Source organism: Mauremys mutica, chromosome 9 (genome assembly GCF_020497125.1).
Source record: "Mauremys mutica isolate MM-2020 ecotype Southern chromosome 9, ASM2049712v1, whole genome shotgun sequence".
Lineage (NCBI taxonomy): Eukaryota > Metazoa > Chordata > Testudines > Geoemydidae > Mauremys > Mauremys mutica.
In genome coordinates, this window is record NC_059080.1 from 57,610,722 (window position 1) to 57,629,336 (window position 18,615).

General features: G+C 43.8%; 1 protein-coding gene and 1 non-coding gene across 9 annotated transcripts in view; one reads left to right on the forward strand and one right to left on the reverse strand.

The window, feature by feature from the left end:
* WDR33 (WD repeat domain 33) overlaps positions 1-18,615 on the reverse strand; it is a 110,478-nt gene that overhangs the window by 67,859 nt on the left and 24,004 nt on the right. For all 8 annotated transcript variants that reach the window (XM_045031045.1, XM_045031046.1, XM_045031043.1 and 5 more), the window contains exons 2-6: positions 9,178-9,402; positions 3,281-3,349; positions 2,687-2,791; positions 1,803-1,898; positions 894-1,045 (exon numbers count right to left, since the gene is read on the reverse strand). In XM_045031045.1, coding sequence (XP_044886980.1) covers positions 894-1,045; positions 1,803-1,898; positions 2,687-2,791; positions 3,281-3,349; positions 9,178-9,381 — 626 coding nt within the window. In that variant the 5' untranslated portion in view covers positions 9,382-9,402. The remainder of the gene's footprint in view (positions 1-893; positions 1,046-1,802; positions 1,899-2,686; positions 2,792-3,280; positions 3,350-9,177; positions 9,403-18,615) is intronic.
* On the forward strand, positions 1,238-1,310 carry TRNAK-CUU. The gene has a single exon. It is a non-coding gene; the product is annotated as a tRNA-Lys (tRNA).

The window sequence follows — 18,615 nt, forward strand, 5'->3', positions numbered from 1 at the left end:
TCAGAGGGAAAGTGGTGACCTCAATAGAAAGTGTTTCTGTGGCAGTGAACCTCTTACCACCAAGGGGCAGCACCCCAATCTGAAAAAACACTGCTTTAGATTTATTTTGGGTCTGCAGCTCCTCTTCAGGTTTACTTTAAAAAACATTTCTTCTCTTTACACATCTTACTAAAAGATTCATCCATATTTACTTTAGAAACATCTTTCATATACATCTTACTGAAAATATCACTTAACTCCATTTTTATATAAAATACACATTTGCACAACTGAGGTATCAACACTGAATCAAGAAAATGTCCTACAATCTTCTTTTCAATGGTCTGCTTACAGCTTCAAAGCTTAAGAACCCATTCAATGTTAACATTAGACTTCTGGATGTGGCAATCTGTGTGGGTCTTCAGTATTAGTGGAAACCTTGGCCTCACCAAGCCAAGCAGTTCTTCACTTTATTTAGACTTTTTTTTATTATTATTATTATTTTGTGAGAACTATGCAGGTGTTTTGTTTCTGAAGGTTTTATATTTTATTCAGTTAGATTATTAAAGACTGAATTCTTTATTTGGAATGAAATTGTCTTACACAGTCCGTATAAAAAGGAATAACTGATACACATCGTCACCATATATAAATGAAAAGAATACCAGTGCAAAATGCGGCAGACAAATACATCTCTAACATATTGCAGAGGCAGATACTGGGACAATACTATTTCAGAAAGTTGCCAGCAAAACGGTGAGAATGTGGAAACAAAAGAAAATATTGTGTGTACTTGGTGCATGAAGTTTCCCAGAATCTGACAGAACCCATGCATCTCTGCACCCAGAATACACTTAGAGAACAGTCTAATTATGGAAATAGGTACTACAGAAAATGGTATATTGTGTATAAACCTGGCCTCTCTAATCGCCTCCTTATGTGCCTGGAACATCTTGACGTTGTTCATGTTGGACTGCCAGTATTTCACATATCCCCCGTGGTCTGCTGTCAGCATCCACATATCATTGTGTGACCAAGTCATGGCCCTTACAGGGCTGTCGTGAGCCTGAGGAGTCAAAAATAAAACTTCTAACAAATACGTTCAAATGTTACCTAACCCACATGAAGGTGTACATTTAACATTTATGACAAGGGAATGAAAGAAATGGAGAATATTTAGATCTGCAAGCTCCTCAGGGAGAGACTATTTTATGTTTCTTGCACAGTGCAGTGCACAATTTACTTGTGAAGAGCTTAAGCCCGGCTAGCTCAGTTGGTAGAGCATCAGGCTCTTAATCTGAGGGTCGAGGGTTTAAGCCCCTGTGTGGGCACTGGGGGGGAATAGCTCAGTGGCTTGAGCATTGGCCTGCTAAACCCAGGGTTGTGAGTTCAATCCTTGAGGGGGCCACTTAGGGACCTGGGACAAAATCAATACTTGGTCCTGCTAGTGAAGGCAGGGGGCTGGACTCAATGACCTTACAGGATCCCTTCCACTTCTATGAGATAGGTATATCTCCATATATAAAATACTTGCACTGTGTCTCCAATACTTAAAACATAATAAATCCCCACCATATTCCCTTGAAAACAAGGCAGAAATATTATCTTTATAGTTCAGACAGGGAGATGCAGCTCAAAACATTAAACAAATTGCCCAAGATCACAACAGGAGTCAGGGACTGCGCAGGATAAGTACTCAGGTGCCCCTAGCTCTCAGGACTGAACTTAGTCCACTAGCCCATAATTAGTACGTGGAGATGCATGACTACAATATTCTTTACAATCTCAGAGAAAGATGCTGACAGCTTGCTGGATGCAGTTACCTGTAATATTGTTTCAAAATTGAAAGTCAATCCATTCCACAAGGTGAACTCTCCACTAGAAGCCCCAGTGACCAAGCGCCTCCCTTCAGGAGTCCACTGCAAGAGAAAAATTGAATTAGATTGTGTAGACAGTGCCCAGACACCTTTCCTATATCCTTCAGCATTATTAAAATACAAGTGCCTACATGAGATTATAAAGCATTTGGATTTATAAAGTGACTCTGTACTGGAAGGTAGGAAGGGAAGAAAGAAAAAAAAAAGAAAGAAAGGATGGTTGTCATAGGATACAGGGCTTTTCATCTCTAGGTCACCAGTTCAAATCCAGCCCAAAACACTAGTGACCAGGAGTTATCCGAAGGTGGCTGTTAAGTCACCTATGTGAAATGAGTTTGATGGCTTCAATACAGTTCTAGTGAACAGGTGTCCTCATCAAACATGCCACTACTACTAGAATCCTGGCATCCTTGCAGGCAAGCTAGTAGATTGCAAGGATTAAACAGGCATGGTGACTGAACTGCCCTCTTCCTTCGAGTTGGTTCCCTCAAGATAATGTTGAGACACATTGGTACAAAAAAAGTTTTGAGAAAATTAGACTGAAGGTGAAATATATACAAATCAAATAGTGAATAAATTATACAAATCAAATAGTGAATAAATTATCCCAGGGTTCCTAGAATCCTCTGTAGAAAAGATGATGCATGTCATTCCAGGTTTTGAAATAGCCTTGGGGTGCCCAACACCTGGAATTCTGCACGATGGTTTTACTTAAAAACATTTCTAGTTTTATTATCTTGCCATTCTAATTTTATTACAGACAAATATTTCGCAGTTAACTAATCACGCCTGGGAACAAATCTTCTAGCCCAGGCCCACATAATACTCACCCTGACAACAAACACTGGGCATTTTACTTTATTGGTAGATGTCCTAACAAATTTTGTTGTTACAGCATTCATAGGATTATTCAGCATTCCTATAGGAGGGACCAGCTGTAAGTGAGGAAAGAAAAGAATTTTAGCAATAACGTTTCAACCTGCATCTTGGGAAAGAAGCAAGAAAAGCAGAGGCCCAGAAGGCTTATTTCTGAAAAAACAAGCATCTGATTGTAGGAATGAATCAATTAAATATGTTCAGACTTTGAAATCAGCAGATACTACTTTCACCATCTCAGGAACACACACACACACACACACACACGATCATCTCCTCAAACGCAACTAACCTTTCAACACCTGAACTTCAGCAATTTCACTTCACTAGAACAGGACTGAAAGAATCCATTAACCTTCAGGCTCTCTTCTTGGGACAAAAAGGTTCTTTTAGTGCAGGGGAACATAGCATGAAGATGCCCTCTAAGTCACCTCTCAAGGGCAAATAGAGAACTTTGGTATACAGAGGCAGAGTCCTACTTTTCAGGTAGAAGAGTTTTAGTGCCTACAATAAGAGCTTCAGAAGCATATATAAAGATTTGCACTTACATCATTATAATATCCCGCATCAGGCTGAATTGCCCGCATATCTCGCTGGTCTCTCTGCCATACTCTATTCTGGAAAGAAAAAAAGAGTTATTATTGCTGCTGTATTCCAGTGTTATTGAACAAAAACTAGGAAGCATTATACAGACTGCATATTTGGAAGCTTCAGTATGCACTGCATAAGTTTAAGAACAAATCCAGTACAAAATTTTGGGCTTCAGGAAACTAGTAGATTTTACATTATGTAAGATGAAGGAGGATAGAGGTAGATTATAAGGAAAACGTAAAGTCAGAAGAATGATTAATTTATAACATAACAGTGTCCAAAAGTGTGACTGGGGCCCATTGATTTCCATTTATTTATTCACTGAAAGTAAATGTTCTACATAAAAATACTAGGAAGGCAGTGATCCTGTGTTTAAATGTTCTGCATTACTACAAGACACACATAAGCCTGGCCTCTTGGTTTCTCGGCCAAAAAGAACTGTATACTCCTGCTCAACCTCTTTAAGAGCTTTGGCTCTGTAGTGACCCCTTGTAGCAGGGTGCTGGTGCAAAAGCACCTAATTAGCCCTGCCCAGTCAGCTCCAATCAAGGGAAGCACGTTGGGGCTGATGGACAAGGCCTGATGCTGGCCTGAGAATTGGCAACACCTGCTGGCCTGACAAGCCAAGGGCTATAAAGGCTGGGAGGGAGCCAGAAGGCATGGGACAGCCAGGGAGGGAACTGGAGGCCTCCTAGCTGAAGGCTGACTCTGCCTGTAAAGGAGGTGACTAATCCTGTAAAGCTTCTATACAGATGGACACTGGTGGTGGGACAACTTTAAGTAAAGAAAGACACAGGTGTTGGACAACCTTGAAGCCTCTCTGAGCCTTACTAGGGGCAGCAAGTGGGCCCTAGGAAGAGGGGCGGGTCCTGAACCCTGTTACACCCCTCTACCTAATATAAGAGATGTATTGATGACCTCTAAACTGAAGCGAGTTCCATCCAGTAGTACTTGCATAGAAAGGACATTTCTATGGTTGGGGCACCAAAAGCAGACAGTGTAGTCAAAGGCCTGGTCTACACTACGCATTTAAACCAATTTTAGCAGCGTTAAACCGATTTAACACTGCACCCGTCCACACAACGAGGCCCTTTATATCGCTATAAAGGGCTCTTTAAACCGGTTTCTGTACTCCTCCCTGACGAGAGGAGTAGCGCTGAAATCGGTATTACCATATCGGATTAGGGTTAGTGTGGCTGCAAATCGACGGTATTGGCCTCCAGGCGGTATCCCACAGTGCACCATTGTGACCGCTCTGGACAGCAATCTGAACTCGGATGCACTGGCCAGGTAGACAGGAAAAGCCCCACGAACTTTTGAATTTCATTTCCTGTTTGCCCAGCATGGAGCTCTGATCAGCACGGGTGGCAATGCAGTCCCAAATCCAAAAAGAGCCCCAGCATGGACCATACGGGAGATACTGGATCTGATCGCTGTATGGGGAGGCAAATCTGTTCTATCACAGCTCCGTTACAGAAGATGAAATGCCAAAGCATTTCAAAAAATCTCCAGACAGAGGCCGCAGCAGGGACTCAGCACAGTGCTGCGTGACAAGCGTAATGGGAAGCCAAAGAATCAAATGGACGCTCATGGAGGGAGGAAGGGGGGACTGAGGACTCCAGCTATACCACAGTCCCCGCAGTCTCCGAAAAGCATTTGCATTCTTGGCTGAGCTCCCAATGCCTGTAGGGTCAAACACATTGTCCAGGGTGGTTCAGGGTATAACTCGTCAATTCTCTCCCCCGCCCCGTGAAAGAAAAGGGAAAAAAATCGTTTCTTGACTTTTTTCAATGTCACCCTATGTCTACTGAATGCTGCTGGTAGACGTGATGCTGCGGCAGTGAACAGCAGTGAACAGCAGCATCCTCTCCCCTCCCCTCTCCGGTGGCAGACGGTATAATATGACTGCTATCCATTGTCATCATCAGCCCGTGAGTGCTCCTGGCTGGCCTCAGGTGAGGTCGGCCGGGGGCACCTGGGTAAAAATAGGAATGACTCCCGGTCATTCCCAGTAGATGGTACAGAATGGCTGGTAACTGTCTTCATCATAGCAACTGGGGGCTGAGCTCCATCAGCTTCCCCCCCCCCCCCGCTTCATGGCTAAAGAAAAGATTCTGTACTGCCTGGACTATCATAGCAGCGGGATGCTGGGCTCCTCTCCCCCGCACCGTTTAATGTCCTGCCTGGACTATCATAGCAGCTGGAGGCTGCCTCCCCCTCATTTTCATCTCACTAACAAGTCAGTGTTTCTTATTCCTGCATTCTTTATTACTTCATCACACAAATGGGGGGCCCCTGCAACGGTAGCCCAGGAGGGTTGGGGGAGCAGGGAAGCAACGGGTGGGGTTGTTGCAGGGGCACCTCCTAGAATGGCATGTAGCTCATCATTTCTGTGGGATCTGACATGGAGCGGCTGTGCTCTCTGGTACACTGGTTCTCTAGCACACTTGCCCCATATTCTAGGCAGGACTGACTATTTTTAGATACAACATAACGGAGGGAATGACCCGGGGAGTCATTCCCATTTTTGTCTTTGTGCCCCCGGCCGACCTCAGCCAGGAGCACCCATGACAGCAGCAGACGGTACAGAACGAATGATAACCATCATCTCATTGCCAATTTACAATGACATGGCAGATGGTACAGAACAACTGATAACCGTCTCTGCTATCTTGCAAAGGCAAATGAATGCCGCTCTGTAGCACTGCAGTACCGCCTCTGTCAGTGGCATCCAGTACACATACGGTGACAGTGACAAAAGGCAAAACAGGCTCCATGGTTGCCATGCTATGGCGTCTGCCAGGGCAATCCAGGGAAAAAGGGCGCGAAATGATTGTCTGCCATTGCTTTCATGGAGGAAGGAATGAGTGACAACATTTACCCAGAATCACCCGCGACACTGTTTTTGCACCATCATGCATTGGGGTCTCAACCCAGAATTCCAATGGGCGGGGGAGACTGCGGGAACTATGGGATAGCTACGGGATAGCTACCCACAGTGCAACGCTCCAGAAATCAACGCTAGTCTCGGACCATGGACGCACACCACCGAATTAATGCGCTTAGTGTGGCCGCGTGCACTCAACTTTATACAATCTGTTTTACAAAACCCATTTATGTAAAATCGGAATAATCCCGTAGTGTAGACATACCCAAAGAGATGGGGTTTGAAAGGCCAGAAGACCAAAAAATTCACTTCCAATATATAGGATATTCTATACTGCCAATCATAACAGTATTCAATTATTAGACATGGCATGATTCACAGCTTGGCAAATTTAAGACTAGCACCCTACTTTAACTTGATATTGTGGGTTCAATCAAGTTTTGACTGTGAATCAAAGTTTAAGCTAGAATTTTAGATAAATATTTTTGGCATGTAATTTCCTGACTGGGGTGATTATGATGTGATAAAAAACATGAAAGCCCATGCCACGCCAGTTAAAATTTCAGATCAGTTAAATATGGAGATAGTTTGAACCTGGAGCCTGGAATCTTAACTTTTGATGGCATGGGATTCAAAACCTGGCTCTAAATGCTGCTAGGTGGGCATAGGAACCTCTTTTTCAAAATATATACACACTTGTACATTTTAAAACATATACCCATATAGCTATATAAGCAAGGGGTGTGAAAAACACACAACCCCTACTGATACAGCTATGCTGACAAAACTCCTGGCATAGAAGCAGCTATGCTGACAAATGATGGCTTCTGTCAGCATAGCTAACATTGTTTTGGGAGGTGGCTTCCTACACCAGCAGAAAAATTCCTTACATTGGTATATGCTGCATCTACATGAAACGGTTTTGTCAGCATAAGCTCTGTGGTGTAGACAGTGCCACAGTTACCTCTAAGACTATTTTTTAAAATACTTCAATACAAATTTGAACTAAAACATGTGCGTGCAAAGTTTCAGGTTTAAAAAAAAAAACACACTTAATTTCTCCAGAAGTAAAAAGTGATACTGTACTACCAATGTGATGATTTTCTGTTTACCTCAGAGTCAGTTCTTATTAATTATGTGAGCTATCAAAAGCAGACCACTGGAACACTGCTATAAATTCATTTGTCCATTCTTGAGATATTTTAAACATTACACTTTAGCATATCTTGAAATTGTTAACAGCCATATCTATTTCCTTTTTGTTGTCAAACTATTACAACTGTGGGTTGGCTACAATGGAATGGACACATACAGTTCACTATAATGCTGTCTTTACAATTTGGCAGTTGAGGTTCTGCCAGCATTCCCATTAAGTATCTGGGGATTTACAATTTTCTAACAACATATTTCCCACAGAATTAATACTTGAACATGGCACACAAGATCTCACCCAGGAAAAAACATTTAACACAAAACTTAAAAGACCAAGGGCTTGTCTACACTGGCAAGTTTCTGCGCAGTAAAGCAGCTTTTTGCGTTCAAACTGCAGATGTGTACACACTGCCAAGCCACTTTGTGCACAAAAACTCCTCAGTGGCAGCACTGCAAAAAAGCCACCTCAACAAGAGTTGTAAGGCTATTTGCGCAGAGGCTCCAGCGCTCTATTGCCAGTGTAGACACTTAATTGCTTTTTGCACTGTAATTGGCCCCTTGAGCTGTCCCATAATGCCTCAAGTGACTGTTCTACTCATTGTTTTGAACTCGGCTGCCCCAGAGACATGCGCCCCTCCCCATTCAAAGCACAGTTTCTGACAGCCTTTGTGTGCTGTGCTGGCTGATCTGCTCTGGGCCACAAAGCAAACTATTAGTGTGGAATGCTCATGCTATTGAGCACAGAGACAGTATATATATCTATCTGTGCAGAGAGCCGAGGCAGGGGTGGTGGTGGTGGGGGGGGGGTTTGATGTCGGGGTTTCCCCCTTCCCCCAGGACTGGTTGCTTCCTGCCACTGTCTGAACTTACAAGACAGCGTATTGACACACTGTACCCAAAAAAACACTGTCTCTCCCCCCCCCCCCCACACTTCCCCCCTCCCCCTTCAGTTGAAAAGCAGCTGGCAATGTAGTAGGATACCCATGGAACAATGGGATTGGGAAACCTGGATCATATAATACTGTGTCTGCCCCATGAGGCACTGCAAACCCTTCCCAAAGCACCCTATGGCCACTTGCACAGTGGGATAGCTACTACAATGCACTGCTGTCTTTACCATTGCAAAAGCTGCTAATGTGGATGCACTCCAACGTGCTAATAAAAGTGGTATAACTTGTGGCACAGAAACTTGCTTGCATAGATATACCCCAAGTAATTTGGGAAGCCAAGTGGGTATTTTTTTCTTGGAAAGATATCTTCCACAGTATTTGGTTCAAAGTAGTCTCAGCCATTAGGACTGCACAAGGTGGTTCACAGACTTGTGGTACGAGTAGCCTATATTACAGTTTTTTTCATTCAAGGAGGCAGCTGAATAGAAAATGACAACTACTTTTCTGTTGCCCAATATAGACACTCAATCTTTTTTTATTTATCATTTCTCCCCACAAAGAAAAAGCCAAAAATTGACAAAGAATGATCATATGAATCTTAACATAATTAATGTACGATTTAGGTCAGCTTGAATGGCAAAACAAAGTAACAATATATGCAAATCTTGTCCCAAATCAAAATTCACAGAAAAGCTTTATATAACAGCAAATCTTCCACTTCAAATATGCACTAAAGGTTTATTGTTTTATTCAGAATGAGCAACATCTATCCACGTTTCACTGAATCTGTACATTTCTGAAAGAACACTGTCAATTATACATAATCCCCAATTACCCAAACTACTCTGTGAATATACCTGAAATTTTAATAAAGTTTCAGAAAACACTATTCAGACTTTGATACAGCAGACTAACTAGGACTTACCTCCAAATATTTAATTACAGAGGGATTGTAGTCTATGGTTTTCCGGTTCACAGCTTTTCTCATCCGTTTCCCATCAAAGGTGAGCTGCTGCATTGCCTGCTGCTGTGCAAAATCAGGTCTCTTGTAGAACAGCTGCCGAGGTGCCTGGTGCTGGAACCTCGGCATATGGAAAAACCGGGGTGGGGAGCCAATTTCTGTGGCCATGGCGATCTTGTTTCTAAAACACTAAAAGAGGTAAAATATTAGGGAACTGCTGTAATTAAGATACGTTTCTGCTAAAAGTGTTAAAATAAGTCTATCTGGAAATCATTTTACTTGCTCATGTAAACATAGTGTATGAAAGTCTGTCTCTTTTCAGAGAACAGGGTTGCAAATAAGCACTTCCTATTCTTGCTTTGCCTCTCAGCAAGTACCTAACTCAAATTTGTAAATTACAACTTTCAACTTAATTCAGTAAGGTACGGTTTGCATCTAAGGCAGAGAGGAATTTTCTGCCAAGACCAGTCACTGCACCAAGCATGTCTATGCAGCAGCTCGAAGCGTGTTTCCCAGTGCAGATAGACAGACATATGCTAGCTCAAGCAGAGCTAGTGCATATGTCTACCCATGCAGGGAAACATGATTCCAGCTGCTATATAGAAATACACCAAGTTAGCATTCATTGCAGTTTAGAGACAGACAAACCACAGAAAAAAGTATACTCCTTAACAATCAAGACCAGAATAACTTGCTGAGACCAAGTCTTATATTTGCTTTTGAAGAGCAAATATAAATCAAATTGTTGTACGTTTAGAGTCTTGAAATTGCCTTACTGGAGAAAGTCAGTTTTAATTTCCTGATATTTCTAAGCAGTCTTAAAAGAAATACATTTAAAAAAAAAAAAACCAAATTAAATAACATTACAGAAGTCCCTTGAGACAGGAGGATCCAATCCATAGTGAACTTTTTTTTTTTTTTAAAAGTAGCATCGAGATATTTAATGTTTAAGATTTGAGAGACAGCAAGGGGGGGTGAAGAGGACGACACTTAGATACAGAAATAGGATTATGTCACTATTAAGTCTGCTACTGTGCTAATAGAAGCATAGCAACTCACTTTTGAAAATACACTACAATACCAGAACATCAAATTCTCAGTTCACAAAGGACATTTTTCAATTGCCAGCCCTAACAAATTACCCTGGGTTCTGAAAAACCAAATCTAGATTATTTTCATACACACGTAGAAAACATGCTACAAGATCAAATTCCGCTTTCAACTACACAATTTATGCAAATACAATTGCATATCTTAGGGTATAATCTTAAAACAGGATTTTATGCAGATATAACAGACATCAGGATTTGGCCTACAATATCCTTTATAACCACTGATGATGCCTGTGTATGAAGAACAGCTCATCTTCAAGCTGCAAGGCAGACAGATTAACAGTGAAAAGTAAATAAGGTTTTTTAAATCCTCAATTTTTATCATTTGTTTATAAAACAAATTGTTTTACAGTATGATTTAAATTAAAGTGTTCCCATAAAGTCTGAAGAGAAAGCTGCCACATGTAAGTTTTGAATTCCAGTAAATGAAAAAAGTTAATATTTTACAAAGAAACCTGAAGTTTGATAAGATTTACACTTAATGTGTATAGGAAGAGATCAAAATGTTGACAGTAAGTTTTTTAAATTTCTAGTTCTTAACCACTGAGATTCTTGAAACTTAAAACCAACTCTTTATGAAGTCTCCCTGGCACATACATTTTCCATTATGGTCTGAACATACTAAATTATTATGTTAGGATTGCTCCTAGGTAAAGGATGACTGCTAGCACTGATCTTGCATTTTCAAAGAAAACCAAAATAGTTTTGGGGAAAGGACTGTCAAGTAGCCAAATACCCAAGAACTTTTTTAAATAAAGTAAATTTGGGACCTATTAACCTTTACTGTGTCCAACAATTTTGAGATACCTCACAGAATGTGTTGAAACCTAAAACCTTGCACACAACTGATTTATAGTTAGATAACATTTCTGTTAAGGATGTACAAGAATATTTTAAAATATTCATATGGAATAGAATCTAACATAGTCTTTGCAAGTTTTAAGTAGTAAAATACAATTAGATTAAGCAGACATGACTGAATATGTACGGGGACTAAAGGCATTGAATAAGAATGTGCATTTGTAGAATGCTATCAGAGAAAACTGCATTTTGTGTTACAAAAAACTTCACTGAAAGCAAAAAACAACTGCAGCAGTGGGTACGCAAGTTCACTTGCAAATGGGTGGGAAATCAAATACAAGCCTCTGCAGTGTAACAAAATAGAGGACTCTTCAAAATCCAGGCATCTTATCTAAGGTATCTAATAGGCAGTCTATCAGATACCACTAACAGCTTGGATGTACATGGAAGTCCAAATCCAAAGTAAATGCTCAAAACCCACCTTTAACTATTTTGAGACAAGAGAAAGGAGATGCTAAAACTTCCTCATCAATCCTCCAAATATTGCCCTAACACAGGAGGGAACAGAATAAACTGACTTAAGGTAGATCAGCTCATTCTTTCAGATTTTACATCTCTTAAACTCAGTTAACAATACAAATTTCAAAGATCAGATTTTTATTAAAATCTCCAAGTACATCACCACCACACCACAGGTTTAGAAAACTTGTGGCAATTCATGTGCATATTTAAAAACCAAGGGTGGCCAGCACATCCCTCGGCCCGCGCCGCTTCCTGCAGCCCTCATGAGATGAGGAACCCAGAGGGAAAGACTCGGACTGGCTGGGCAAGAAGATTAGGACTACGTGAGAATGGGACTAGGACAAGAGCCATGGTGAGAAGAGACATGTCTGAGACAGGCTGGAAAGGATGGAGTCAAGCTTGGGGGAAAGGGCGAAAGAGTCTGTGTCTGCAAGAGCACACTCCCTGAGGGCTTGGCTACACTGGAGAGTTGCAGCGCTGGTGGTGGGTTTACAGCGCTGCAACTTACTCACCGTCCACACTTGCAAGGCACATACAGCGCTGCATCTCCCTGGCTGCAGCGCTGGCTGTACTCCTGCTCTGCCTCAGGGTATGGCTACACTTGAGAGTTGCAGCGCTGGGAGTTACAGCGCTGGTCGTCCAGCTGTGCAGGGACAGCGCTGGTGTGTGGCCACACTCACAGCTACCAGCGCTGGTGTGTGGCCACATTTGCAGCATTTGCAGCGCTGTTGGGAGTGATGCATTATGGGCAGCTATCCCAGCGTTCAAGCGGCAGCAACGTGCTTTTCAAAAGAGGGGGGTAGGGTGGGGTGGAGTGTAGTGTGACAGGGAGCAGAGGAGAGAGAGTGGATTTTTGGAGCCGACACTGTGAATCGGCTCCCTGCTTTTGCAAAATCAGAAACTTTTTCCGACCCCTTAGTGTTAACTGCAAACAGCCTGCAGACCAGATAAGCAGCTGCCAACTCCCTTTCTCGCTGCTGTTTCTCTCCTCAAGCAAAAAGCAAACACTCAACCCCTGTGAATCAGGCAGCCAGGGGGGATCTCTCATTTGATTGTTCACAGATTGATCACAGCAAACAGGAGCTGTGTTTGTTTTTTTAGATAAGCAGCTCCCCGAGCCCGTTCACAACAAAACAAAGAGAGGCTGCATAACAAAACAAAGGGGTTAAAAGCATTCTGGGATATCTCCTAATACCCTGGAGGCCAATAGCAGCACTGGTGTGTGGCCACACTTTACGACCAGCGCTGGATCACCAGCGCTGCAATGCTTATTCCCCAGGCAGACCCAGGTGTACGCCCAGCGCTGCAGCCAGGGAGTTGCAGCGCTGGATGTGCCCTGCAGGTGTGGACACTTACTAATTGCAGCGCTGGAAAGCCTCCACCAGCGCTGCAAATCTCAAGTGTAGCCATACCCTCAGGTATAACTATTGCAGCGCTGGTGATGCAGCGCTGCTCCGCCAGTGTGGCCACCAAAAGCGCTGTAATTGGCCTCCAGAATTTTCCCATAATGCTTTTAACTGAAGAACTCTCTTTGTTTGGTTATGATGCCTCTCTTTGTTTTGTTGTGAACTCGGGGCTCCCGGAGCTGCTTATCTAAAAAACAAACACAGCTCCTGTTTGCTGTGAATGTGGCAGGCAGGGGGATGAATGTCTACAGTTAGTGTTTGCTTGAGGAGAGAAACAGCACGGCAGGGGGGAGGGGGGAAAAGGGAGTCCCTCGGAGCAGCTGCTTATCTGGTCTGCAGGCTATTTGCATTTAAGAGTGAAAGAGGGGTCGGGGAAATGGTCAGAATTTGCAAGGCAGGGAGCTGACACAGTGGGAGCATGAACGAGGAGGTGAGAGGAGCCGAGGGCTGCACTGATATCGCCTTGGGCAAACTTAAAAGAAAGGAAGGGATCGGAACTTGCAAGGCTCAGCTCCAAAAATCCACTCTCTCTCTCCCCCACGCTCCCTGTCATACTCCACCCCCCCGCTTTTGAAAAGCACGTTGCAGCCACTTGAACGCTGGGATAGCTGCCCATAATGCACCACTCCCAACACCACTGCAAATGCTGCAAATGTGGCCACACTGCAGCGCTGGTTGCTGTCAGTGTGGCCACACTCCAGCGCTTTCCCTACACAGCTGTACGAAGACAGCTGTAACTCCCAGCGCTGCACACCTGCAAGTGTAGCCAAGCCCTGAGAGCCTGCAATGGAACCCAAGATGCCCAACCATCATCATCCCTCTGGTATCAGCAAATATCCGTGAAGCCCATTTGCAAAATGTGTGTCTCATCCACCCTCTAGCGCTGGCCCAAGCAGGGGGACACTAGCACCATTATCAGTTTCTCCAGTGGCTCATTGGCAGACTTCTGTGCAGGGGATCTAAAAGTTCCAACAATGCTGTGTTGAGCTGTGTAGGTGTCAATATGATGCCACATGATGGAATTTTTTTGTTTGCTTTTTAAAAAACTAGAAAACTTAATGTAGGGTAAAGAATATTATTGAAAAATAGCATCTGATTACATAGTTAAAGACTGTATCATAATGTACACACACGAAGGAATCAAATTAAGGTTGCACTATTTTGGCCAAAACTACTAATCATAATTAACTAAACCAAACCAAAATAAACCACTCAAACAGACTTAAGTGTTCACACAGCCTCCTCTTGCAACAAATTGGCTAAAGAATTTTTTTAAAATCACACCTTACATTAAATTGTTTGAACTTTCTCATGCAGTCAAATCCTAACTCTTGAAAAAAAGATGTAAGAAGATCAAGCATAAACAGGGACATTTTTTGACATGGCTTCTGCAAAATTTAAAACACAGTTACCTACCTCTCGTAACTGTTCTTCCAGATGTGTTGCTAATGTCCATTCCAATTAGGTGTCTGCGCGCCATGTGCGCAGCTGCCAGAAAGATTTTCCCTTAGCAATACCCATTGGGCTAGTTTAGGCGCCCCTTGGAGTCATACCTCCATTGCACCAAATATAGGGCCATGCCGACCTGTCGCCATTTCAGTTCCTTCTTGCCAGTTTGCTCCAACAGAGGTGGGTGGGTGGGTATTGGAATGGACATGAGCAATACATCTCGAAGAGCAACAGTTATGAGAAGTAGGTAACCATTTTTTCTTCGAGTGATTGCTCACGTCAATTCCAATTAGGTGAGCACCAAGCCTAAATTCTGAACGCGGGGGTCGGAGTTCAAAAGGTTGGCTGACTGTAGCACCACTCTGCCAAAGGCTGCATCATCTCTAGCCTGCTGAGTAATGGCATAATGCAAGGTAAAAGTGTGGATTGAGGACCACGTCACAGCTCTGCAGATTTCCTGGGTCGGAACCTGGGCCAGGAACGCTGCCGACGATGCCTAGGCCCTTGTAGAGTGTGCTGTAAAGGGAGAGGCAGGTATTTTCGCCAGATCATAGCATGCCTGAATACAGGACATAATCCATGAAAAAATTATTTGGGAGGAGACTGGAAGCCCTTTCATTCTGTCTGCTACTGCGACAAAACAGCTGAACAGTGGCACTGTCCATTCGATACAGAAGGATAAATGCCCGGCGAACATACAACGAATGAAGTTTTTGCTCCCTGCTGCTTGTGTGCAGCTTGGGATAGAAAATTGGAAGAAAGATATCCTGGTTAACATGAAACTGTGAGACAACCTTAGGAAGAAAAGCCAGATCCAGTCTAAGCTGAACCTTGTCCTTATAGAACACCATGTAAGGAGGCACAGGTGTTAGAACCTTGAACTCAGACACCCTCCTGGCCGAAGATATCGCTACCAGGAATGCCCCTTAATATGAAAGGTAAAGCAGAGAACATGTTCCAAGCAGTTCAAAGGGTGTCCCTATTAGCCTGGAAAGGGCCAGGTTAAGGATCAGTTGCCATGTGTGAGGGTACAGTCTGTCGAGGCCTTTAAAAACTACCTACTATCGGGTTGGCAAAGACCGACCAGCCCTCCATGCCTGGATGGAAGGTGGAAAAGGCAGCCAAGTGGACCTTTACTGAAGACACAGAAAGCCTTTGCTGCTTTAGGTGGAGGAGTCATCCAATATCACGGGTATGGATGAGAGCGTTGGAGACAGGAGATATTGTGAATCTTTCCCATTTGGCTAGGTAGGTAGCCCTAGGGGTGGGTTTCCTACTGCCAAGGAGGACTTCCCTGACTGGACCCAAACAAGCCAGCTCCAATGGGTGTAGCCATGGAGCTTCCACACTGTGAAGTGAAGTGAGTCAAGGTTTGGAGTCAGCCATGATCCTGAGTTAGCATGGGAGCAGCGGCAAGGTGATTGGGTTTTCGACGGACATTTGCAGGAGAGATGTGTACCAGTGCTGATGGGGCCAGGCAGGCTGGGGCTATCAATATCACCGAAGCTTCCTCTCTCCGAACTTTGAGTAGCACCTTGTGGACAAGTGGTATGAGCGGAAATGCGTACAGGAGGTAGTCCTTCCATGGAAGAAGGAACATGGCCGTGATGGAGCCCAGGCTGTGATTCCAGATGGAGCAGAACTGCAGGCACTTCCTATTGTTTCACGGGACGAACAAATCTATCTGGGGAATTCCCCATGGATGGAAAATGGTGTTCATGACATCCAAGCAGATGGACCACTCCCAGCTGTGAAAAGACCTGCTGGGATGCCCTGACAACTCATTCTGAACTCCAGGGAGATAAGAAGCTTCCGAGTGTATTGAGTGAGCTAAGCAAAAGTCCCACAGTTTGAGGGCTTCCTGGCACAAGGGAGAGGCGCATGCTCCCACTTGTCTGTTTTATATAAACATTGCTGTTGTATTGTCCATCATGACCGATAAACACCTCCTTTCCAAGTGAGCTTGGAATATCTGGCATGCCACAGGGACTGCCCTCAGCTCTCCGACGTTGATATGAAGTGAGAGCTCCACTTGGGACCCGAGGCCCTGAGCTCTCCTAGGTGTGCACCCCAGCCCATCACTGATGCAGCTGTCACCAGCAAAAGGATGGCTGTGGCCTGGTGAAGGGAACACCCACACATACACTACTTGTGGGTCGAGCCACCATAGGAGAACTTGTCTAGATTGTCCCAAATAGGTCGATACACTGAGGCTAGCCATGCCCTCAGTCTGGCGTGCTGTAGTACATAGATACAAGCGGTCATGTGGCCAAGTAGCTTTATGCAACTCCTTGCTGTGGTGGTAGGAAACTGCCTGATACCTCGTATGATGCTGCACAGGGTCTGGAAACGCAACTCTGGGAGGTATGCCCTTGCCTGTGTTGAGTCCAACACCGCCCCTATGAACTCTATCTGCTGAAAGGGGGATAGAGTTGACTTCTGTACATTCAGTAGAAGGCCCTGGTCTTCAAAAGTAGCTCTGATGAGGCTCACATGAATCTTCACTTGCGCCTTGGAGCGGCCCTTGATTAGCCAATCGTCGAGGTACAGAAACACCTGCACCTGGCACTTGCGCAAGAATGCAGCCACGACTTCCATGCACTTAGTAAACACTCGAAGAGCCGCTGACAGGCCAAACAGAAGGGCTGTGAACTAATGATTGTGGTTCACCGAGAACCTGAGGTACCTTCTGTGGGACGGCATTATTGAAATATGAAAGTATGCGTCCTTCAAGTCGAGGGTGGCATACCAGTCCCCCACATCCAAAGAAGGGATAACAAAGGCCAAAGTGATCATGTGGAACTTCAGCTTCTTTATGAACTACTTGTTGAGGTCTTGCAGGTCTAGGATGGGCCTGAGACCACCTTTGGCTTTTGGTATTAGGAAATACTGGGAATAGAACCCCTGGCCCTTCAGCTCCTGAGGGACCTCTTCCACCACCCCCACCATTCCTGAATGAGAAGTTGCTTCTGAGAAGGGCCCCTGAAGAGGGATGCGGAAGGAGGAATGGGGGAGGGATGTGAACTGGAAAGCGTATCCCTTCCCTTTTTTTACCATGGGGATTACCCAGTGATTTGATGTGATTCGGGCCCACACAGGGTAGAAATGGGATAACTAGCATGAAAAGGTAAGGAAGGATGGAACCAGAGTCCGGACTCGTGCGTTGCCCCTGGGAACACCTTCAAAAGTTCTGCTTTTGGCCTGAGGACTGCATCATCTGCCCAGAGCCCTGGACTGATGATGGAGGAGGCCTCCTTCTATTGTTCCTGTTACGCCACCTAGAAAACTCCTGCCTGTTCTGCTGGTGGTAGAAACGACGCGGGGGTTGCAGCTTAAAGTGCCTCCGCTGCACAACTGGTTAAAAAATAATAATAATAATAATAATAATAATCACACTCAGAGTAGCTATCAGTGGTTCACTGTCAAACAAGGAGGAAGGGTACATTCTGATCAATATTTTCATTGTTGACTTAGATAATAGAATGGAGAGTATGCTCATAAAATTTGCAGATGACACTGAATTGGAAGGAATTATAAGTACTTTGGAGGACAGGATCAGAATTCAAAACATCCTTAACAAATTGAAGAATCTGTCTAAATTCAACAAGATGAAATTCAATAAAGCCAACTGCAAACTACTACACTTAGGATGGAAAAAAATCAAAGGCACAACTACAAAATGAGGAACTGTGTAGGCAGTAGTACTGCTGAAAAGAATCTGGGTCACAAATTGAATGAGTCTCAACAATGTGATGCAGTTGTGAAAAAGGTTAATTTTCTGGGATGTATTAACAGGACTACTGTTTGTAAGACACCCAGCACTGGTGAGGCTTCCGCTGGAGTACAGGTATCCAGTTCTGGATGCCAATTTAAGAAAGATGTGGAAAAATTGGAGAGAGTCAAGAAGAAAGCAACAAAAATGATGAAAAGGTTTAGAAAACCTGACCTATGAGGAAAGGTTAAGAGACTGGGCACATTTAGTTTTGAGAAAACACAAGAGCGGGGAGGGGGGGGGGCTTATAGCAGTCCTTATAACAGTCTTCATATAAGTTAAGAAGGGCTGTTATAAAAAAAGGATTATGATCAATTATTCTCCATGCTCATGGAAGGAA